Here is a 25860-nt window from a genome sequence, read left to right as displayed (position 1 = left end):
CTCTTTCAGCGCCCGGGTGGTTTTTGGGTTTCTTTTTTTTTCTATATGTACTTATCTTTTACATTTTTTCGTGTGGGTTGAGTGTTTAGACCCATCCATAAAAACCTATTTGTATCTTTAGCCCTCGGGCTTTTTCATTATATATATATATATATATATAATTAAATAACATAATTATTTAAAACAACTTATAAAACTTACCTTACTCGGCTGTCTGCACTACCTAAACTCACACACGAGGTTTTCTTCTCCTTTGGCCTCAATTTGATCCTCTTCGACCTTGATTGGGGCTCGATCTTCGCGCAAAGACCCCAACTTTCCTACCTCCGCCTTCAGTCTCGACACAAAGCCGCACACAAGCGCGGTTTCTTCCCTTCTCTCTCTCTCTCTCTCTCTCTCTCGGGTACAACCCTTTCTCCTCTTTCTACGACCTTCCCTCTATTCTCTCGGTTTCGTTGATTCAAATGAGAGAGAAATATCAAAATAGCATGAAATAAGTCAACCACATAAGGGTGCGTCTTTTCTAACGGCCGACACCTATTTTATTTTTTTATAATAGTTATTATTACTTGTTTAATTGCAATTATTACATAAGATTTTATCAATCATTATCTTCTTAAAGTAGTTTGATTTAGATTGATTTTATTTTGTTTAATTACTTTCGTAAACAATGTTTTTTGCAATTATTTTAGTTTTAATGTAAAAAGTACATGTGGTATCTTATGATGAACAACAAAGATAATAAGTCTTTATCCCACTAAGTGGGTCGGCTACGTGAATCCTTTTCTCCCTTGTATTCTATTGAGCGTTAGATTAAGACCATTTTTTGTGCAATATGGCCAAGTCTTTCCAAGTCTTTTTAGGTATACCCAAGTCTTTTTAGGTATACCACTGTCTTTCTTAACATAGTCGAATCTAAAACATCTACTCTTCTAACCGGATCATCAGATAATTAACATTTAATGTGACCAAAACATCTAAAACCACTCTATCTAATCTTGTCCCTTACTAGAGCTACACCACCCTATCACGAATATATTCATTTTGCATTTTGTTTCTAAGTGTCAAACCACTCATCCACCTAAGCATCATCATCTCAACAACACTTAACTTTATTTTATGCTTCTCTTTGAAAGGCCAACATTCTGTGCATATAGCACTACAGGTCTCACCACCATTTTATAAAATTTTCCTTTCGGTCTAAGCTGCACTTTTCTATCACGCAATAGGTCTGATGCATTCCTTCAATTCAACTAACCAACTTGAATTCTACTAACTGCATCCCCCTCTACATCACCATCACTTTGAAGAATAGACCTAAGATATCTAAAATGTTCACACCTTTTAATGATTTAATCACCTATAGTTACAACTCTGCCACTAGAGCTATTATTACTAAAATTACATTCCATGTATTCAGCTTTAGAGCTACTCAAACGAAGGCCTTAAGACTCCAATGTTGGCTTCCATAATTCAAGTTTTTTCTGAACTTTCTTTAATCTTATCCACAAGAAGGATATCATGAAAAATAAGCATACATAATGGTACATCCTCCTGTAAATGTCCAGTAGGAGCATCCATAACTAAAGCAAAAGATACGTGCTTAAAGCCAATCCTTGATGTAATCCAACTGAAATTAGAAAATACTTGGTGAATCCTCTTTCTATTCGAACATAAGTAACAACTCGAGTATATATATCTTTAATAAATTGTATATAAGTTATATCAACATCTTTATTCTCTAGAACTCTTCAAAGGACTTCTCTTCAAACCTTATCATAAGCTTTTTCTAAGTCAATAAAAATCATATGTAGATCCTCCTTATTCTCTCTGTATTTCTCTATCAAACCTCTCAATAAATGTATAGCTTCCATCGTAGAGTTGCCCGAGATAAATCCAAACTGATTATGATAAATCTTTGTATCACATTTTAACCTATGTTCAGTTACCCTCTCTCATAATTTTAAAGTATGGCAAATCTTAATTCCTCTATAATTTGCACAACAAATGGATTACATAGAGATTTTATTTAAGATTAACTTTGCAATCAGTTTTATTTGATAATGTATAAATGAATCAAATGGAGATTTGAGTCACACACACACACACACACACACACACACACACAAACTATATTTATTTCCGTATTTATTACATTTTCTTATATCTTTTTGATAGATTGAGATTTAAAGCAGATCATACTTATTTTTCAACTCCCAAATTATATTTTAAAAGTTGAAATCCACTTCAAATCTTAACTACTGAAGTCTCAACTACTCAGAAATGGTTGTTGAATGATATAAAATGCGTGAGGATAAGAACTTCCATTCTTCTAACAAGATAGCAGCCTTACTCTATGTAGGATTGATTATATCAAGTTAATTTGGATTTTCTCGAGCATTTGAATGGAAGTCCTTAAGCTGAGAAAGAAAATATCAAATAGATTATTTGAAGTCATATTTGTTTCTTGGGCTTAAGATCATTTTATTTAGGTTGCTTAAACATGCTATCAAATATTTTTTTATTATAATAAATTTTTAATTTATTATTGGAGTTTTTATATACATAGCACACAAAATATTGTTATATACATATTTCATACTCCAAACTTTTATATTACAAAACCCGCTTCCGTTAACTCTTCCATCTCAAAGCTCAACGGATTATCGCCAGTTTGTCTTAAAATCTAACCAATATGGCATTGGTGATGTACTGGCGAGAAGGGCGAGGTGAAGGTTAAGGCGCAAGGTGCTGAGGTGCTGAAAGACCAGTTGTTGGTGTGGTTGTCAGTTGATGAGAAGTAGCAAATGGCCTAAAAATGCGGAGAGTACCAGAGCCAACAATGGAGGTTGGCCACTAAGGGAAGATCCAACCAAAGCCCGACGATCTTCGCTATGAAAATAAAGCCTTGGTAGATTGAATGGAGGGCCTTGTACATGTAATTCTGCTTTCTCTTTATGCTCCTCGCTATATGGTAGATGCTATTGAGCCTCTCCTCCAAAGTTGCCATTGTTGGGGAAGTTACCATGACGACGATAATGTTACCCTTGGATGTCATAGTACGAAAAAACTCACGATCTGTGGTGGAAATGGGAAAAGATGTAGTGAATGCTGGATAAAGAAGAAAAGATGGCTGGGACGGAGTTCACACATGAAACACTATTATTAAAGCCTCCATCACTCATAACTCAATATCCTTCATCTTCAACCTCTCGAACATCTCCTTCAACATAACAACATTTCCGGTTTGAGTTCCTGAACCAGAACGACGAAATTATAATTTTTTTGGCAGTATTTTTCGGTTTTCGACATAGCTGGCAATGGTGCATAAAGCTCAAGTTTCGTGAGAAGTGTTACTCTAATTTCGGTCAGTGGCAGTGCTTAGATGCTACTCACCACAAAACTGTGGGATTTGGTTGGTCAAATTCTGATGCTGATGCTGAGTTGACGCCAGCTTCACAACATTGATCTCCGATGTCTCTAGAACTGGTTCCAACCTCTTCCTCTTATTCTTCCTCTTTGTTTCACCTTACCATTCGCCAATTCACCCATGAATTCCGGTGATTTTAGAGCCATCGACAGCTTCTCGAAATTGAAATAGGGATCCGAAATGTATCCTCTATAGCAGTCATCTCACCAGTTGTGGCTCTTTTACATTGATGCATGTGGAAGATGATAGGGAACTCTCTACCATACTTACAGAAGATAGGTCTTTTTTTATACATCATAGATACCCATATACATACTTTTTGGTTTTCTTCTATAAATTTTTGATTTATTAATCCAAGTTGCAGTTTCAAGAAGGGGTTTCTTGCCGGAACTATTATTTCATAAACTCTTTTGTTCGACTACTCCCCTCCTTGAAGAAGAAGACAAAAAGTTGGTGATTCGAGGAGCTTGGCAATGGAAGCTTTTACGGAAACGGATTTAGCGTGCGTGTTTCATAATATTAAAGTTTAGGATGTGAGATACATAAATAACAATATTTTATTAGCTACGTATGTAAAAATTCCTTTATTATTTTAATTTATGTAAGCTCTCATCACTTAAAACTCTCAAGAATTTACTCCGTTTCATACATCCAGCCTCAACTCTTCAAGTTACGTCATCATCTAGATTTTTATTCTTCTCTATAATAGAGGAGAGATTTTTGGACTTATTACACCTAACTTTATCTTCCAATATTATCAGATGATAATTGTTAGCTGCAAATTCTAATACAATTAGAGTGCATCAACCTCTTTCCTTCACATCCAATAAGAAAATTTATACCTTTTTCTGTCTTTGAAAATTACGGTTTACCGTCCTTTTGGAAGCTTTTGACAAATCTTTCTTAAGCTGTAATAACCATAGAGTCGAGGTTGGATTTCTTAATGCATTAAATTTTGATTATAAGTTTACTGAAGCTAACCAATATTCCAATGCCGAGAGCTACTTTTTAGGAATTATTTATAATAAGTTAGTTTAAATTTTTCCTGGATTCACTATGAAAGAAAGACTTCGTATTGCAGATCTCAGAGCACTACATTACAAGAATTCCAGATTCAGTCCACCAGAGTAATCAGTATGAAAGAGACGTGCGTTACCTCTCTTTGGATAAATTTTGTTACATAGAATTAAGGACTTTTTACATTTGCTTGAGAAGTGCACTCTATTTATTTTCTGATGAATGTTCTTCCAGGTGACAGAAAGGTGTATAAATGAAACAGGAAAGACATTACAGGGTGTGCTTTCGGAATGGTTTGCAAAATTCATTAACCGAGAAATTGGTAAAAATTTTTCTTGCTTAGAAGTGGTGAAATGGCTAGTTCTTATTTTGCATGGGCCAATATTTTTATCATTTGCTTAAGCCTTTTTATCATTTAGCTGAATTTGCTTTTGTTTTTAATTACTTTTTTGATTATTTTAGGCAAGTGGATATCTATACTTCCATGAATTTAAGTTAACAAAAAATTTACTAACCTCTATGTGCACAAAGATACACATGAACCATTCAAATAGGGGCGGAGCTAGAAAATTTTTTCTATTGAGTCATAAACTAATGACTTAAAAATTCCCACTATTTTTTTTCAATCAGGCTTAGAATCTAATATGAAAATGATAAATATATGTCAAGTAAAAAATTACAAAAAGCGTTACTGATAATTTCTTCTTTGAATTTTTATATGTTGAAACTAATGTTATGGCGTGGGTTTAAAGTAGTAAGCCTGCTGTGTGGGCTTGAGGTGCGGCAAATAGCTAGCAACTTACACTTAATTCTGACAGGAACCATTCCAATTTACTGGTTTTCATTACAGTCCTTATAAATTCAATGAAACGACTATCAATTAAGAAATCATTATAAAAACTATTCACTAATGATACAAGAAAAATTAATTTTGATTTAAAAACTGTATATCGAAAAATAATTGATTTAAATTTATATCATGTCCTGTATTTTTTTTAATCCAAATATGATGACTTTATAATTTTTTAAATCTTGTAACCTATGTTTAAAAACATGAAAAGTATAGATTAGTGGTGGCATATTTTTTACCAAAAAATAATTCTCATTCGAAAATATTCAAGCAGAAAAAATGCCTTTATGATGGAAATTCAATCATTATTTCTCTGTTTCTCATTTGACTAGGGCACAAAAATCAAGAACTAGAGCCTTGGCGCTTGTTCTGGGCGCCTAAGCGACCTAAGAGCAATAGGGGTGCTCAAGCGCTAGTTTTGGGCTTCTAGGCCCTTTAAGCCAGAGCAACAAACGCCCAGGCACCAGTTTTGGGTGCTTAAAGCCAAAGCAACAGACGCCCAGGTACCAGTTTTGGGCGCTTACGCGCCTAAAATGACCTAAAATTTACCCGAGCAAGCAGAAAACCAATGCTCCAGGCCAGTGCTCAGGCCCCCGTATGTGCGGAATTATAGTTTGGGATGTTTCATTTGTGTCGTTTTGTGGGGGGTAGCTTAAATTCATCTAATACAAAGTATCGAGGACTGTTGGCAGATTTTGGCAGATGTTGGCAGATGAGAGAAATCAAAGAACGCGAATAGAAAAGAAAGTGTGTGAGGAGAGTGACTCTCTAAGTGTAATTGTGAGACCTTATGAATGTTCCAATATGATTGTAAAGTGTGTGCAAGTGTGCAATTGCAAAAAGGAAAAAATTAATTAGAGCGAGCAAGGAATTATTGGGTTTGAATTGTTCTGAAATGCTTGTAATTCTCTTTTCTATTTGCAATGAAAGTGTTTGTGTTTTTTTTTTATAATTTTTCGTAACTAAATTGTATCTCTTTTTATTAGAGTCTAGGAATTGAAGATTTAATCCATGAAATAGTAAAATCTTTAAATTTCATGTACAAGATGATATGTTAACCTTGCATGTTTAATTTACTTATAAATTGATCATTAAAAAAGTTAAAACAAGTATCTAGTATTAAAAAAGTAGGCTATTGGAACGATTATGTTAACATACACGGGTGTTGGGGAATAAGAAAATTATTGCTAGATCTGTGCAATTATTTTGGGAAATTGGTAAACACTGGGATTTTGCATGATTAATGGAACATAATTATAATATGAAATTCTAATTTTTTTTATAGACTTAGAAGAGGCTAGGAAATAGGGTTGTTCCTGATTATCATCTATCTTGAAGTAGATTGCAAATATTTTGTTTACTTAAGCAAATTGCAGCAAGCAACGGATGACGGCGGCGGGCGGCCACAACGGTGGTTGCTTGCGGCAGCCGACGACTAGTGGAGGTAGGCGATGATGGCGGGTGGGCGGCCAATGACGGAGGATGGTTGAGAGCGGAAGAAGTGGGTGGGCGGGTGGCGAATGCGGCAGACAAGCGGAAGCAGCGGCCGGGGCGAGCGAGCAACGACAGGCAGACGAAGGCAAGGCAAGCGGTGGCTACGAGCGGCGGCAGTGTGCTGGCGGCGGTGGCAGCATGCAGGTAGCGAAGGCGGGCAATCTATAACATTTTACATAATGATGTAATTCACATTCGGCCAAATTGGCCGACTTCTAAATTCAGCCAAAATGAACTATGGTGTAAACTTCAAATTTATTAAAACTTTATATTGTATTTGTAAATTTTCATAACAAACACAAAATTTTCTCAAATTCATGCAAAAGATTTACAGTGCACCACTAATTCACTCAAGCAAATATCCCCTAAGGTATACAAGATTCTATCTTGAATATGTTAAGGACTTCTCTAAAATTTCTAAACTTTTGTGTCATTTATTAGAGGACGTGCCTTTTGATTTTGATTAAAATGCATTGCCGCTTTTGAAATCTTGAAAAAGAAATTAGTCAATGCACCTATGATTGTTGCACCTGATCGAGATCTTCATTTTAAACTTATAGGTGATGCTGGTGACTACACTGTATGAGCAATATTAGGCTAGAGGAGAGAGATGATTTTTCATGCTATATATTGTGCCAATAGGACTCTTAATGAGGCCCAAGTAAACCACATCACCATTAAAAAAATAATTACTGACTATAGTATGCATGGGAATTTTAGTTCCTATTTGATTGGTACCAAAGTTAAAGTTTACACTGAGAACTCTGTTTTTAAATATCTTGTTATTTAGAAGGATTTCAAATTTCATTTGATCAAATGAGTTTTATGCTACAAAAATTTGATATTGAGATAGTGGATAGGAAGGATATTGAAAATTAAATAGTGGATCACTTGTCTTGACTTGAGCAGGAAAACTTTGAGGATTCATCTGTTAAAGTTAATTTTATACATCTGACATATCACAAAAGGAAAAAGTTCATTTTGATGACAAATTCTACTATTAAGATGAGTCCTATCGTTTCAGAAAGTATAATGATCAAATTATTAGGTGTCCCTTTTAAAGTGGTTTTTGAAATTATAAAATTTTATCATGATTTGAAATTTGGGGGGCACTTCGAATGTTTTAGAACTACTTCTGAGATACTGCAATCAAGATTTTATTGGCCTATTCTATTCAAGGATGTAAATGATTTCATAAGTTGATGTGATAAATGCTAGAGGGGAGACAATATTTCTAGAAGAGGTGAGATGGTCTTGAATTTTATTTTGGAAGTGAAAATTTTTTATGTTTGGGGGATTGATTTTATGAGACCGTTTGTGCCTTCTCTAGAAAATCTCTTCATTTTAATATTGATAGACTTTGCCTCTAAATTTATTCAAACAGTGACTTTACCCAAATTTGATTCCAAGAGTACTCGAGAATTTTTGAAAAATTATATTTTTAGCATTTTTGGAACATCTATGGTGATTATTAGTGGAGAAAAGCACTTTTGCAATAAGAGAATAGAGATATTAGTAATGCAGTATGGAATTAAGCAAAAAAAAAAAGATACTGTTTATTACCCTAGTATTAGTGGATTAGTAGATGTATCTAATATAGAAATTAACAGAATTTTGAAATAAGTGTTAATCGTAGTAGAAAGCCTGGTCACCGAGGTTTGATTTTTTATGGGTTTATATTACAGGTTATAAGGCACCCATAGAAATGTCCCTTTATAGGTTGATTTTTTTAAAGGCTTGCCACTTATCTATTGAATTAGAGCATAAAGCCTACTGACATTTAAGGAATTTAATTATAGTCTGAAGGATTCGACAAAGAAAAAATTATTGCAGTTGAATGAATCGAATGAAATTAGAAAGGAAGCTTATGATTATTGTAAGATTTCTAAGGAAAAAATGAAGAAATGACATGATCAGAAGCTCATTAGGAAATATTTTAAATTGAGACAAATTTTTACTATACAATTCAAGATTAAGATTATTCTCGGGAAAACTTAAGTCCAGGCGATCATGTTTGTTTACTGTCGAGAAAGTATACCCTTTTGGAGTTCTCAAAATCAAAGATAGAAAATCTGCTTGAATTTTTAAGGGTAATGGTCAAAGCTCAAAATTGTATTTAGGAAGTGATAGGATTAGTCCCAGAGATCCTGACTTTGGGTCATCTTAAATAGTATTTCTAGCATTGTTTGGCTTATGACACTAAACAAAGTGTTACTTGGGTGACAATCAAAGTGTTATCTATTGTGTATATTGACTATTTGCTTAGTTGTTAGCTTTAATTTCTTTTGTTAGATGTTTTTGAGTGTGTATGTGCTTTCTTCTCATCATTATTAATAATATTTTTGGAAGTGTGATTAAGGTGTTTTAGGGTTGTAAAAAGATAGGTGATTGTGATTTCAAAACATAACACCCCTGTGTCCTAGCTTGGCGTCTCAATGCTTCACCCAGGCTTGCCAATGCTTGGCGCCTAAGTGCTGGCCATCGGTAGATCCCATGTGCCTTAATGAGTGCTTAGGTACTTGGACCTTGGTAGCACCCCAACATTAGGTCCAGCCTTGGCATGTGAAATAGTTCTGTGTAATCTGTTTTGTGCGCTGTTTTTTGATAAATCGACTTTCATATTTGAAGCAATGAAGTTTAATCCTCATTTATATTTCTCGAGCGAACCTTGCCCAAATAGCCCATACAAAAGTTGGAGTAAGTGCAGCTGCTATGGTTTCCTAATTTAAATGTGAGATTTTTTTTTGCATTCCTTGAACACTCTTCGAATCTTTCGCTCTCTTTGAATCATCTGTGATTTTTTTTTCTTTCTCCTCATTTTAGTAGCTTTCATTTCTTTAGCTTCCATGGCTCGTAAGACTAAAGGTGGGAAAGAAAACCTCCTTGACACCAAAAAGTTTGTTAGTATCGAAGCTGCAGACGATATAATAATTTATTAGTGTCTAAAAAGTTCATACCGGAGAGAGAATTTATCGAGCCAGGAGGTAGGGTAGTGGGAGTAATCACTCGGAGAAAATAAGAAATTTTTCGTTATGAAATAGGGGTTGCGGTGATACCTGTAGTGCGTGAAATCTATGTTAATCTCAAGGAGCATGAGGAGATGGTTTTTGTGAGAGGGAAGCAAATATATTTTAGTTTCATCAAAATCAACAACTTTTTGTTTTGCCGAATATTTGTGAGGATATGTATTCAAAATTTATTTCTTTTGATGCTGATCATGATGAAATCATCAAGTCTTTGATCGATGATAATGGTACATGGCGGGTAGACAATAATAAGAAGATTATTGTCCCTGTTACTCCTTTGAATGCTGGGTCCAAACGTTGACATTATTTCTTTTCGGTCAACCTCTTATCTTCCACTATTGTGATTGATGTTATGAGAGACGACTATTCTGAACTTTTGTATACAAAGTAAGAATTTCATAGATGTAGGAAATTTAATCAATCTCCTAATTTACCATATCTTTAAGTTAGGGACCACAATTGGGCTAAGACATCCTTCTCTAATTTTTTTTTCTTAAGGCGAGAGTGAGTTTTGAGAGTTTCATCCTCGTAAACCTATCATGAAGGCGACTATTGAAACCTATATCAAGGCTTTTTTTTTAAAGAAGTGAGATTTTCATCGACCACTCCTTTAGGTTTTTTCATGCTATATATTATGCTAGTAGGACACTTAGTGAGATTCAAGTAAAATACACCGCCATTGAAAATGACTACTTGCTATAGTATATGAATTTGATAAATTTGGGTAATTCCTGATTGGTATAAGAATTAAAGTATATATTAACTACTCTGTTATCAAATATCTCGTGATTAAGAAGGATGTGAAACACCGTTTGATTAAATAGGCCCTCTTTCTACAAAAAATTGATATTGAGATAGCAGATAGTAAGGGTACTGAAAATAAGGCAGCGGACCACTTGTGCAGGTTTGAGTAGAAAACTTTGAGGATTAACCTATTGAAATTAATTGAAGTTTTCCGACGAGCGGCTCCTTGCAATTTCTGATGAGAACAAATTTTTTGGTATGCAAATTTTATAAATTTTCTTGTCAGTGGCATAATTCTATATGATCTAACATACCACCAAAGAAAAAAGTTTATTTCTGATGCCATATTCTACTATTGGAATGAACTTTATCTCTTTAGGAAATGTAAGGATAAAATAATTTAGAGTTGTATCCCTTAGAAAGACATCGCCAAAATCATAAAATCTTGGCACGATTTGGAATTTGGAGGGCACTTTGGAGGTTTTAGAACTCCTTTTAAGATCTTGCAATCTTGATTTTATTGACCTACATTATTCAAGAATGTAAATGATTATATTAGTTGTGATAAATTTTTGAGCGTAAATATTTCTATACGAGGGGAGATGATCTTGAATTTTATTTTGGAAGTAAAAATTTTTGATGTTCGGGAGATTGATTTTATGTGATCATTTGTGTTTCACTAAGAAATCTCTATATTTCACTAAGAAATATTTTTGAATAAATATATTTTTAATAGATTTAGAACACTTGAGATGATTATTTGTGTGGAGGATGTCAGTTTCGTTATGAGAGGATATGGATATTGGTAGCGGAGTTGGAATTAAGCATAAGATTTCTACTATTTATCACACCTGGTGGATTAGCAGATGTATTTAATAGAGAAATTAAGAGAATTTTGGAAAAACAATTAATCCTAATAGAAAAGATTGGTTTCTGAGGCTTGATGATATTTTATGAGCTTATAGGACAACTTATAAAATACCCATAGCAATCTCCCCTTACAGGCTGATTATTGGAAAGACTTGTCACTTATCTTAGAATTGCAACATAAAGTTTATTTGGAAATAAGGGAATTGCTGTTGAATGAATTAGAAGAAATTAAGACGGAAACTTATGAGAATGTTAGGATTTATAAGCAAAATATGATGAAATAACATGATCTCATTAAAAAAGTTTTTAAGCCTGGACTAGGGGTTTTGAGATATAATTCACGATTAAGACTATTTCAAAGAAAATTGAAGTCCAAGTTGTCTGGTCTGTTCAATACCTAGAATGTCTATTCTTTTGTAGAGGTCCAAATCAATGATTGAAAAACAACTCGAATTTTTTAGGTAATGATTAGATATTAAAATTGTATTTGGGATGTGATAGAATTAATCCTAGAGATATTCTGACTTTGGGTCATCCTTAGTAGTAGATTTGACATTGTATGACTAAGGATACTAAACAAAGCACTATTTGGGAGGCAACCCAAGTGTTATCTATTGTGTGTATTATCTATTGCTTTGGAGTTAGCTTTATTTGCTTTTGTATGATATTTTGAGTGTGTGCTTTCTTTGGGTCATTATTATCTATATGTTTGAAAGTGTAATTTGGTTGTTTTAGGGTTGTAGAAATATAGGTGATTTTGATTTCAACATATAACACTACTCTGCCTAGCCTGGCGCCACATTGCTTCACCCAGGTTGGTTAACGCCGACTCGCCAATGCTTGTTGCCTAAGCACTGCCCATTGGCAGGCGCCGAGGTGTCACACCTAGCGCTTAGGTGCTTGGACTTTTGTAGCGTTGGGTCCAGCGCCCTGACACCTCAAATGTTTTGTGTGATTTGTTTGGTGTGCTATTTTTGATAAATCAACCTTTATATTCGAAGCAGCAAACTTCAACCCTCATTTACATCTCTCGAGCAAACTCTTGCCCTAGCAGCCCATAGGAAAATCAAAATAGGAGAAAGAGCAGCACCTAGAGTATCCTAGTTTATAGGTGATATTTTATTTTCATGTCGCTCTATTCGAGTCATATGTGATTTTCTTTTTTTTCTCCTCATTTTTTTAGGTTCCATTTCCTCAGCTTACATGACCCATAAGACTAAAGGTAGGCAGAAGCAAATCTCCATCGACACCAAAACGTTCATTAGTGTTGAAGCTGCAAAACAATTTGGGAACTTGCTGGTGTCGAAGAATTTCATACCTGAGATAGGATTTATTGAACTGGGAGGTAGGATAGAGGGAGTAATCAGCATAAACAACAACAACCACAACAAGCTTTAGTCCCACTAAGTGAGGTCGGCTACATGAATCCTTTTTCTCCATTGCGTTCTATTGAGTGTCATATTTTCATTTAATTCTAATAAATTAAGATCATTTTTTATACAACATACCCAAGTTTTTATAGGTCTACCTTTATCTTTCTTAACATAAGCCGAGTCTAAAACTTCTACTTTTCTAATCAAATCATCAACTGGTCAACGTTTAATATGACCAAACCATCTAAGACAACTTTCTCTAATTTTGTCCGGCATCGGAGTGCATTGGGGTGACCCCAACTCTGTCACAGATATATTCATTTCACATTTTGTCTCTAAGTGGTAAGCCATTCATCCACCTAAACATTCTCATCTCGGCAATACTTAACTTGTTTTATGCTTCTCTTTTAAAGGACAGCATTCTGCGCTATAGAACCAAGTCTCACCACCATCTTATAAAATTTTTCTTTCATTCTAAGAGATACTTTTTTATCACACAATAGACTCGAAACTTTCCTCCACTTCAACCAACCAACATGAATTCTAGTAATAACATCCCCATCTATATCACCATCACTTTGAACAATAAACCTGAGATATCTAAAGAGTTCACACCTTTTTATGATTTGTTCACAACTCTGCCACTAGAGCTACGACTAAAATTATATTCCATGTATTTAGTTTTAATTCTACTCAAACGAAGGCCTTTAGTCTCCAATGCAGACCTCCATAATTCATGTTTTTTCTTAATTCTTTCTCTGGGCTCATCCCTTTCTCTAGTCATATTCAAAAGAAGGATAAAATAAGCGAAAAGCATACAACAAGGTATATCCTCCTATAAATGTCCAATAAGAGCATCGATAACTAAAGCAAAAAAAAAAGCAAAAAAAATTGGGCTTAAAGTCGATCCCTGATGTAATCCAACTGAATTAGAAAAATATTTAGTCAATTCTTCTTCTGTTCGAACACGAGTAACAACTCTAGTATACATATCTTTAATGACTAGAATATAATTTGTATTAACACCTTTCTTCTCTAGAACTCTTCAAAGGATTTTCTTTGGAATCTTATCGTAATTTTTTTCTAAATCAATAAAAATCATATGTAGATCCTCCTTATGCTCTCTGTACTTCTCTATCAAACCTCTCAATAAATTTATAGCTTCTATAGTAGACCCGCCAGACATAAATCCTAATTGATTGTGAAAAATTTTTGTAACATGTTTTAACCTCTGTTCAATTACCCTTTCTCGTAATTTTAAAGTATGACACATCAACTTAATTCCTCTATAATTTGCATATTCTTGTCCATCCCCTTTATTCTAAAAAATGGGTACCAAAACACTCTTCCCCCACTCAAACATCTTTGTAGTTTTTAAAATAATATTAAAGAGTTTATTAAGCCTAGAAACTCCCAAATCTCTGCAATATTTTCACATTTTAATTGGGATATCATCCAGTCCTATTGATTTTCTACCATTGGTTCTCTTTGAAGCTCCATCACTTTCCTTTTTACTAACGCGATAGTAAAAATAAAATATGTTATATTTTTAATGATATTAAGATCACTGTGGTCGATTGTATTTTTAGAAATTAAATGAAAATATTTATCAAAATAGCCAGCCCATTTATGTTGAATATCTTTTTCTAAGAAAAACACTTAAGATTTTCATCTTTAAAACACTTGAGTTAAATAATTACATTTCTTTTTTCTTTGTTTGACTGGTTACATATATTTTTCACTTTCTTTTATATCTAATATATTATAAAGATCACTAAAAGCTAAATTTTTAGCATCACCAATTGTTCTGTTAGACTCTCTACAGGCCGCCTTATACTTTTCCCAATTCTCTAAGCATTTATATTTAAATCATTTTTTATAACATAGATTCTTATATTTTTTTATTCTTACACATTATTATTCCACCATCAACTATTTTTATTTATAGATTTTTTTTTTATTCTGCAGGTATAGCCACTTGTTTAATAGTGTTTTTTTATCTCACATAAAATTCACTCTTTCATGAACATCTCAAATCTTGAAATCTTAAAGTTTACTCATAAAAATAATTTTATTTGTGTCTTTAAGGTGCTCCATCTAATTCTATGACAATGATTCTTTGTTTTCCTTATCTCTTAACTTCTCATTTTAAAATCCAAAACTAATAATCGATGTTGAAAACATAAATTCTCCCTTGGAACGACCTTACAATTTTTACATTCTCGACGATCTCTTCTCATAAGAAAATAATAAATTTGTGTTTTATTAGATTCATTTTTATAAGTAATCATATGCTCATCTCTTTTCTTAAATAAATTATTAGCAATAACAAAAGTATATGCTAAAGTAAAATGTAATATGACTCTACCTTCTTCATTAATTACTCTAAAATCATAATCATCTTGAATTTCTAAAATCTTGGGTAGAGGGAGTAATCATGCAGAGAAATCGAGAAAGATTTTGTTATGAAACAACGATGCCTATAGTGCGAGAATTCTATGCTAATCTCAAGGAGCATATGGAGGAGAATTTTTATGAGAGGGAAACAAATAGTTATGAAAGGGAAGCAGATAGATTTCAACTCCACTAAAATCAACTCACTTTTTGATCTACCTAATATTCTTGAGGATATGTACCCATTTTTTTATTCCTTTTGACGTCGATTTTGATGAAATCAACGATTCTTTGACCGATGATCATGGGACACGGCGGGTACACAGTAATAATAAGATTATTTCCCTGCCATTATCTTGAATGCCGAGTCCAAATCTTAACATGATTTCATTTGGCAAAATTTTTGGCTTGCACTAATGTGTGTGATGTTATGAGAGATAGAGCTATTTTGATGTTTTGTATACAATGGGAGAATTCCATAGAAGCAGGAAATGTAATCAACTACTCGATGGACAATATCTTTATGGAATTTACTACAATTGGGCTTTGACATTCTTCTATTATTTTTGCTCTGTTTAAGGGTGAGAGTGAGTTTTGACAGTTGGGATGAACAATTTCATCTCCTTACACCTATCTCGAAGAATACCTATAGCAAACTTTCTTTTGAGAGAGGTGAGAGTTTCACTAGACTTACTCCTCGACCTAGGCTCACAACTTCGATTGCTACCATTTCTAAGCGTCTTGATATCCTTTCCCTAGATGCGGGGATTATGCAGTGGGAGTTGCATGGCCTTACTGAGCGTTCAAGCCATTATGCAGAGTAGCATCAACGCCAGTACCAGTTTCAGGCTCGATATCATACGGCTCAGTAGGAGATGTATCAGCGCAACTAGTGGATTAAGGCGCTTAATCTAGTGGAATTCCTTACTTCCCCACCATACGATGACTTTATACAACCTATGATGGAGGATGATGATGAAGAGTAGTAGGAATGAATTTATCATTCTTTCTGACTCTATTACTTGGATGCTAGCTCTATCTCTATTTTGTTAAGTTAATGATTTGGATACTATTTATGTTGTTGTGTTATGTTGGTTTGGATATTATTCTGTGGATGCTACTCTATTGTCATGTGTATGCGATGTTGGTGGATTACTCTTAATGTTAAGGTTTTTTTTTTTCTTAATAGTTCTGAGATGTATTGCTTCCATGATTCATGTTAGTTTGGATATTTATGCTTTTCTGTTATGTGATTCATAGTTTATAGTTCCCATCAACACATGATACTCTACTGTACTTCTTAGACTTAATTTTTTCATGTTTCACATGTCATGTTTTTGTTTTGGGGGGGTGGGTTAGCCCAATTTTCAATATTAATTACATGGACTCTATGTAGTGTGATAATACACAGAGTAGACTTAAAAGCAAAGAAATTTTTTCATAGAGATTGAATTTAGTTGATTTAATAATAACTAATATCATATTTAAATTAATTCTTTTTTTATCATAAAAGTTCTTAAACACCTAAGGAAGATAGTTTATAATTATAATTATTTAATCAATTATATCTAATTCATTTATTATCAATTCTAAATGAACTAATTGAAATTTAATTTTAAATGAATTATAACAATTTGTGAAAGAAAATTAAGATGTGATTAAGAAATATAGAATAGAGAGGAATAAACATTCAAAACAAAAATTAGTTTGATCAAATATAGTAATTCTCAACGAATGAAAAAGTCAAAAGAAAAAGATGAAGACCAAAGAAAAAAGAGCGGACTCTAAGAATAAAAAAAAGAATATTTTAGAGTCTTTTGAGAAGAAGTTTGAGGCTAAACATAAAATTTAAAATTGACGTCCTAACTCTTTTTTGTTTTTAAACTTAAAACCTTTCCTAATTGTGTTCCCAAATGTTATATAAAAAAAAAAAAAATGAAATTAGGATTATTTTGATTGATAAGTTATTTGATTTAAACACACCTTTGATAAAGGAATTAGATTTTGTCAAGCTACATTAAGCTATTTAAGTTCTTTTGTGCTAATTAGTTGATTAATTTAAATAGTTTTAAATTTTTTAAAATTAATAAGATTTCAATCCTTTATTAATATTTTCACACTTTTATAAATTTATGACGTTGTTCATGTCCAAGAAATCTTCAAGGTGTGTTATTAAATAACCTTTACACAAATCTAAAATTTCGATATCAGACACTTATGGGCAAGTAATATGTAGGTTTGTGAAAAGTTAATGTGAAATAAAAATACAGTTTAATGTGATATAAATTATGTGTTTTATTGTTATTTATCCTAGTTTTATGCTTGTGGCAGGTGGAATTTGTTGTCTTTTGTAGGAAACATGTGTGGAGCAAGCTTAAAGGAGCAAAAGAGGCAAAATGAGTGCCTATGTGTTAAATAAGAGCCACAACACCTGCTTTGGGTGCTTGAAGATATAGTAACATGCGCCCAGGTGCCAGTTTTGGGCGCATAGGGGCCTAAAGATGAGCAACTGGCACCCAAACGCCAGTTATGGATGCCTAAGTGCCTTAAACAATCTAAAATTTTTTGAGCAAGCAGAAACCCAACACTCAAGTGCCATTATGTGCAAGATTACGGTTCAAGACATTTATTTCACGCCGTTTTGCGCAGTTTGGCTTAAATTTGTCTAATACAAAGAATCGAGGACTTTTGGCGGATTTTGGCGGTTAGCGAATGAGACAGCACAGAACACGAAGAGAAGAAGCAAGTGCGTGAGGATAGTGGCTCTTTAAATGTAATTGTGAGGTCTTCTGAGCGTTCCACTAAGATTGTAAGTAAAGAGTGAAAACGTGTAATTGCAAAAAGGAAGAAATTTAGTGGAGCGAGCAAGCGATCGAGTTTAAATTGTTCTAACTTTTTGTAATTTTCTTTTATGTTTGCAATGAAAGTGTGTGATTTTTTTATAATGTGTAGTAACTAAATTGCATTTCTCTCTTGAGCGACATGTATACATGCATGGCTGTTATGTGCTTCACAACATTTTGGGCATCAACCAACAGAGAAATATCGGTGGGATAAATTTTGGTGATTACAGAGGACAACGAGGCAGAAGAGCCGGTTTCAAACATAAGACAATTAGTATAAAGAGAGTTTCAGGACATTCTTTTCGATAGCTTCCTGCCATAGCTCCACCATTTAGGGAGATTCAAGTTATCCTCACTTCAGAGAGGGTTGAGTCAACCGTGGGCTACTTTTGGAGGATTCAACAAAATATAAATGGCACAAACTCCCAACTCAGTTCGGTGGTGTATCCCTAGAAGGTTGGACTGATATGGATGTATGCTTGCAAGTGGGAAAACTCGGGTGTTTTGGGAGCCAGTCCAACCAACAGTGGGATCTAAGTCATCATATCAACGTGCAGACAAAAGCTTTGACGCATGAGGTAAAAAATCTCCCAATCCGGAACTCTGAACCAGCACTGTGGCTTCCTCCGATATAGCATACGCGAAAAAGGATGCTAAGACTTTCTTCAGTTCAACAGACATGGGAAAGGAGCTGATTGACCCTATCTGGGCCTGAATCTGCCGCACATAGGAGTGAGGCCCGCTCCTTTGTTATCATAGGTCTATATATGTTGATGTTGTCATGCTTATGTCAGTTTTTTATTGTTTTTTTGTTAGGACAGCCGTTGGAATCTCCTATTTTCACTTCTAGGGTTGTATTCAAGGATGAGTGGTGCTTCGACTGTATCTTGTTCTGAGGTGGTATTTATCCGAGGGTCAAGTGGTGCTTTGACTATATCTCACTCCTGAGGTGGTATTTATCCTCGACTCCCTCCTTCCTCTGTAAACCTCTCTTTGCTATCGTCGTTTTTGTCCTTATTGTAACCCCCATAAATAGTCCTCTTGGCTATTCTCCCTGCAGTTCCCCCACCTCCCAATGGCCATTCGTCTGCCATCCTAGTTGTCTCCTCGCTCAACCATCCTAGTACCTTCCCCCACCTCTCATTCTTCCGCCTCCCCGTCGCCATTAGGAAAACATCAAGCTTGTTGATTTCCTGTTGTTCTTTAGCTGTTCCGGCAATTCCCATTGCACCTTGCAACAAAGCTTGCTGCCCAAATTGCTGTCCTTGCTGTCCCTGTCTTCCCATTTGATACTTTTATCCCCTTTCGCTACGTTGCCGCTGTTCCTTGGGAGTCTCGCACAATTCTGCCATGCCGCCAACTTTCCGGACCCCAACAACCACAATCACCACCTTCGATTCACCCTAGTTGTGTGTGTTGTAATCTCTTATTTCAGTAGTCTGGTTGTAAGTTCCTATTTGATTGCAATTAAATATTTGCTTTCCTATTGTTGTTTGGGATAACTTTGATATGGCCTAGTGCCCCCATTGGCTTCACCCATGTTTTGAAATAACTTTAAAATATAGGTTGGAGTTAACTTGGAAGCTGAAGGCCTAGGTTGAGATGACCTTTGTTTTGTTATACAATGCAAACACATGCAATGCTGATTTAGGTTTTCGTTGGAGGTTTGCTTAATTTAGTGTAGTGGTGGAAATGAGTCAAACCAAGCTCGAATCATGCCTAACTAGAGCTCTGCTTGCTAATCAAATCACAAGCATAAACTCAAGCTTGAGCTTCAGTTGAGCTCAAAGAGCTAGCTTAAGCTTGGCTTGCATCAATAACAGCAAGCTTGCGAGCAGGCCCTTGAGCTCAAGCCAAAGTAGAAGTTGCCATTGTAGCTCGTCGGAGAAGGCATTAATGTGGTCAACGGCTAAAAGAAAACTGAATAGCCAATGGAACTCACTGAAGAAGGCATTGGCATGACCGGTGGCTGGATATATAATTCGTTTAATGTATGTGCTTGAGCTTGACTTGTGATAGCTCACTAGCAAGTTGATTTTGAGCCGGTTCGCCCAATCAATTGTACATTCATTCAGGAAGTAGGACTAAAAGCTGTTTGTTTTATTCAGCATGGTAATTAATACGGGCAGCGGATGCAACTATTTGGATTCATTTTTTTGTTATCTGGGATAATTTTATTAGCTTCTAAAAATTGAGGAAGACGTTTTTCTTCCCGTTTCTTTTGACAAGTAACGGAAATAAAAACTATCTTGGAATACTTTTTATGCAGTACATCACTATTTTTTAAGCAATTAGTGGTATTCCTAATCTATTTTTTATTTGCATAGTCCTGTGCCATTTTTAGTGTAAATAATGTAGTATTTGTACAAAATATTTGAAAAGCAGTACTTGTATAATATTGCTTTAATATTATCAAATAAATTTTGTTTTTGCAGATATGTCAAATCTACAAATGAATCATCCTGAAGCTATAACTGCTAGGACACCTCTATGCAAGTAAGTTCTGAGCGAAAACCAATTATTCTGATCCCATCTGCAGTATGATCATGTTCATATGAAATTTATCGCTGAAATCTATCGTCATGATCCACAATAATGCAGCTAAGAATTTAAGTGAGAGGTGGTGGAAAGGCTTACCTAAATATTTTGGGGAGTTAAGGGTAAAACATTTATTTTAAATGTAGACTGGAACCAGGTTAAGTTCAGCCCTGGAATTTTAGATTTCTCTATTAAGCATAGAAAATTGAGTTTTTTTTTTCTATATAATTTAAGCTATTTTGTAATTTTGCCATCTCTCAATAAACTTTTTGCTCAATATAAAAAATTACATATTTGATAATTTTGCCCTCCCTTAAGAATGATGTTTGGTCCGCCCCTCTCCCAGACTCTTTGTATTCACAACTGCTGTCTCTTTATTCCTTACATCCATCCCCACTTTCGCCTCATCCTACATTGGCATGCTTTGGATCATTCTGTCCTATAAATGCCGACGTCTTATGCGTGTTTGTTACTTTCCAGCATGTGTCTACAGTAGAGTATAATTGTTTTTGTTAATCTTGATCTTCTAGTGGTTTATAATTTTATTGTACTTTGCTTGGGACTCGGCTAAGACTTATGCATGATTACAGTGGTTGTTATGAAAAATTGGTGGATTATCTCCTTTACTGGTTCCGAATAACACTGCCTCCTCATGTAAGTATTCAACACTTTATTTGTAGAAACATTTTACGTAGCAATACCATTTTTTATTTTTGTGATACTCAGGTGTAATACTTAAATTTGCAAGTTGCCACTGCTTTTTTGGTAATTTGTTTTTCTTCAACGATTGTATTATTGAACTTTTCTCAATACTGGTGGAAATATCAAGAAGGATTATATATGAACTTATTTTTCTGAAAAAAGGCTGTATTTTCTTTTTTTCTTTTTTTGGCTTTGAAAGAAGAAGGTAGAATAAAAGATGAATATCGGTCAACTCTGGTAACAAATCGTAGATTGGGCACTGTAATTTGGGAACTTGATTGACAATTGGAAAAGGAAAGCAAGTCAGCATTAAACCCATTGTTTACAAATCACCGCACCCCACCCCAACCTCGCCCCTTTTTAATTATTAGAATTATATCTGGCACTCATAAACTCTTCCCGACAACTTATTAATGTGCTTTGGTTACAACTAATAGACAACATTTACAATTCCAACTGAGTTATATTTGATATCACCATCAATGCTAATTTTTTCTTTTCATCTTTTGGACTTTTTTGTATTACCTCACATGACAACTCGACTCGAACCTGACTCAAAAAAATGAGGTTCATAATTAACCCGAATTTACCCAAATAAACTATTATGTATATGTTAAATGGGTTATGCAGGTCAGTCTCAGGTCAATCGGTTTGAAGGTGAGTCGTGCTCGGGTTAAACTATTTGACCCATTTAATGTTTGAGTTGGGTTCAGGTCGAGTAATTTTGTGTAGAGTCAATTTTGGGTCAATATATACCCACCCGTGAACTTGATTTGACACCCCCAATTCAAGTTTTAGAATATGCATTGAACCCACCAAGTAGGCAACCAATTACTAGTTATATTGACATCATATTTAAAAAACAATGATATGTAGATGATGATTGGCAAACCGGCCTAATATTTGTCAAAACATCAGTTGGGCTAACTAAACGTTTCTCTTTGATGATAATTCTATTAAATTTATTCTTTAGGTATTGATTATTGTAGTTTTTGAAAGGGGAAAAGTAATTATTGCTTGAACTTCATAGAATAATGATTACAAGTTAAAAAAAGAGGATGACTCCCATATTGAGAAAATAATAATATCCCCCATAACTCCCCCTAATAAAAGAAAGAAGCATGAATTATAACATGCCAATAATAGAAGATACTAAAATAGAAATTATTAATAATAGAAGATACTAAAAATCCAAGACACCCCCTCAAGTTGGAGCATTGATATTGTAGTGCCCAACTTGCTTACAAGAATCTCAAAATTTGGCTTGAACAGTTCTTTGGTGAAGATATCTGTTATTTGTTGAGAAGTAGACATGCAAATAGCTCCACAATCATTATTCTCTTTTATCAAATGTGACACGAGAGCTATCTGAGAGGCCTGTTTCCATGTCCCTGCTATATTTCTGTGCCCGTTTCCCTGATCTGTTATAGCCTCGCGACCATGCGGGCTTCCATTTTAGTTTTTACTGTTGTTTCCTGTAGTTCTACCAATTCCAACCACCTCCCTCCATTCCCAGGCCTGTTGCCGTCCAACACAGCTGGCCTCCACTCTTCCAGAACCATTCCGCCAACTTCACTGCTATCACCCAGAGTTGTTGTCCAACCTGCTGTTCTGTCATTTCAGCTTTCATTCCGACTTGCTGCATCATATCTTGTGGACCCTTCATTCCCCGCTTGCTGCCAATTGCCGCAATACTCTTCCTCGTGCTGCCGTCAATAGTAACAACCAACCTGCTGTTCTTTGCCCTCTCATAGCCGCCCTATATTTTTTTTGCCGTCCCAAAACAAGCTCTCCATACGCCTTGCTGTAACCGTCACCCTCCCGCACTCTTCCCACAATTGCAACCATCTAACACCCTTTTCTAGTCCTTGCCGATCACCATCATTACGGGAGCTGACCCTAGTGTGAGTTTATATTTCATGTTGTTATATTTGCACTTTCAAGCATATTTGGTTGTATCTGTCTATTTGTTTTCAATAATAATATTTATTTTTGGTGTTTTTTGGGATTACTCCGATATCATTTAGTATCAGAGTCAGCATAACCCTAGTCCTATCCTAGTGTTCCTAGCATTCACCACTACTCAACCCTACCTTAACCCAAAAATTTTTTTCCCAGCCTACATCACCCTTACACACTTCTTTCCACCTACCCACACACAAAACGTGAATCATACTATGAAGGAGGCAATTGCCAGAACCTCACCAGAAGTTCACCAAGGAATAGATATATCCGCAGCTCCGCCGAGTGCTACAGAAGCTTGATGAAATTGAGGAAAGGATCTAGGGTTACTTATGAGCGTGGTAGTGAGATCCGAAGAGGAGAGAGGAACACTTGAATCCCTTCAGTAGGGATGATTCCGGTGGAAAAGAAGACATGCCACAATGCTTTGGGATACCATATCAGAGGAGGTCTAGAGATGAAGCACCTGTTAGATATTTTAGGGATGAAGAACCTCTACTCTGAAGATTTGCCCTGAATTATTTGAAAAGCCAGGATTTTGAATTAAAGGTGGATTTACCATATTTTGACGATCACTTAGATCTGGACGAGCTCACTGAGTGACTCCAGACTATGGAAATTTTCTTTGAGTACCGGGACCTCCCACCCGACAGAATGGTGAAGCTATGTGTCGACAATTTAAAGAAGAGTGTATTATTTTGGTGGTAAAATTGCCTACACTAGCTTGAGGGAAAGATAAGATCACTATTTAGTCCCAAATAAAATGAGAGATGCAGCGCCAATACCTATCAATTCATTACAAGCAGAATGTGCAGACCTTAGCTTTAAAATGAAGAGAAGATTGCCGAATGACCACCACATCTTACAGACAGAGTTTATCCAAATTTTCTTATAGGAAGACCAGAACAAACGATCAAATGGTGGGAACTAAATTTTTTATATTCTTCTATAATTTAACAAATAAAAGAATCACTAATTAAATTAAATCAAGCAATATATTTAAAATTATCTCGTTACTATTTGTCCACATCTTCTATAAACGTCATCTCTTCTAACGCTCATTGTTTATCACTTAATTAACACGAAAAAGTTAATTTAAAATAATGAGCTAAATAAGCCAGTGAATACTCTTACTCATAAACCACATTGCTAAAAGATAAAAGGAAGTAATATGCATGCCAGTCAAGCTTTTAATAAACCAATAAAATTATTTGATGCTATTTAAAGAAGCTTACTATATCAATAACATATCAATATCATACTATATCTGTAGAATTGTCACATGAGCACCGTCTAAAAATTATATTAATTAAGACTCATCAATATCAATATTTTTTTCTATATACGTACACATGTGTATTAGTGTTCCACCACTAGTACCATAAATGAGTGACTTCACTATAGTCAGTCATGTACATATAAGCAGTTAACATAAACAAATCATTCATGTATTCATCACATTCAACTCAACATACTATATGAAACATACACCAAATGCATGAGAGTAAGTAGCCATAACATTTGTAACAATATGATCACAACAACAAGCCTTTATCCCACTAAGTGGGGTTAGCTATATGAATTTTTTTTTCTCCATTGTCCTATCGAGTGTCATATTTTCATTTAATTCTAATAAATTAATATAATTTTTTATACAATATGCCTAAGTCTTCTAGGTCTACCTATGCCTTTCTTAACGTAAGTCAAATTTAAAACATCTACTCTCCAAACCAGATCATTAGATGGCCGACGTTTACTGTGACCAAACCATCTAAGACGACTCTTTTTAATTTTATCTGCCATTGGAGCTACACTTGCTCTACGTCAACCCTTTCACAGATATATTCATTTCACATTTTGTATCTAAGTGTCAAGCCACTCATCTCCTTAAGCATTCTCATCGCAGCAACACTTAACTTTGTTTTATACTTCTCTTTTAAAGGCAAACATTCTGCGCCCTAAAGCGTTGCATATCTCACCACCATCTTATAAAATTTTCCTTTCAATTCAAGCGGTGCTTTTCTATCACACGATATGTCCGATGCATTCCTACGCATTCCTAGTCCGATGCATTCCTACACTTCAACCAATCAACTTGAATTCTACTAATAACATCCCCATTTATATCACCATCACTTTGAACAATAAACTCGAGATATCTAAAGTGTTCGCACCTTTTAATGATTTGATCACCCATAGGCACAACTCTGCCACTAGAGCTATTACTAAAATTATGTTCCATCTATTCAATTTTAATTCTACTCAAACGAAGACGTTTAGTCTCCAATGTTGACCTCCATAATTCAAGTTTTTCCTAAACCCTTTATCTAGTCTTATCCACAAGAAGGATATCATCAACGATAAACATACACCAAACATCCATAACTAAAGCAAAAAATGGGGCTTAAAGTTGATCCCTGATGTAATCCAACTGACTTAGGAAAATATTTGGTCAATCCTCCCGTTCGAACACTAGTAACAACTCTAGTATACATATCTTTAATGACTTGAATATAAGTCGTATTAACACCTTATCTAGAACTCTTTATAGGATTTCTCTTAGAGCCGTATCGTATGTTTTTTTCTAAATTAATAAAAAGCATACGTAAATTCTCTT

General features: G+C 34.7%; 1 protein-coding gene across 1 annotated transcript in view; it reads left to right on the top strand.

Moving 5' to 3' along the window:
• Positions 1 to 25860, top strand: part of LOC110030102 (E3 ubiquitin-protein ligase CHFR) — a 95085-nt gene that overhangs the window by 46300 nt on the left and 22925 nt on the right. Inside the window, exons 11-14 of the mRNA XM_020732672.1 lie at positions 4512 to 4577; positions 4682 to 4769; positions 20477 to 20537; positions 21170 to 21233. Of these exons, the coding sequence (XP_020588331.1) occupies positions 4512 to 4577; positions 4682 to 4769; positions 20477 to 20537; positions 21170 to 21233 (279 nt within the window). The remainder of the gene's footprint in view (positions 1 to 4511; positions 4578 to 4681; positions 4770 to 20476; positions 20538 to 21169; positions 21234 to 25860) is intronic.

This window comes from Phalaenopsis equestris, unplaced genomic scaffold (genome assembly GCF_001263595.1).
Source record: "Phalaenopsis equestris unplaced genomic scaffold, ASM126359v1 Scaffold000655, whole genome shotgun sequence".
NCBI classification, from domain to species: domain Eukaryota; kingdom Viridiplantae; phylum Streptophyta; class Magnoliopsida; order Asparagales; family Orchidaceae; genus Phalaenopsis; species Phalaenopsis equestris.
Note: the sequence above shows the minus strand (reverse complement) of the source record. Positions and strands in the feature narration are given on the sequence as shown.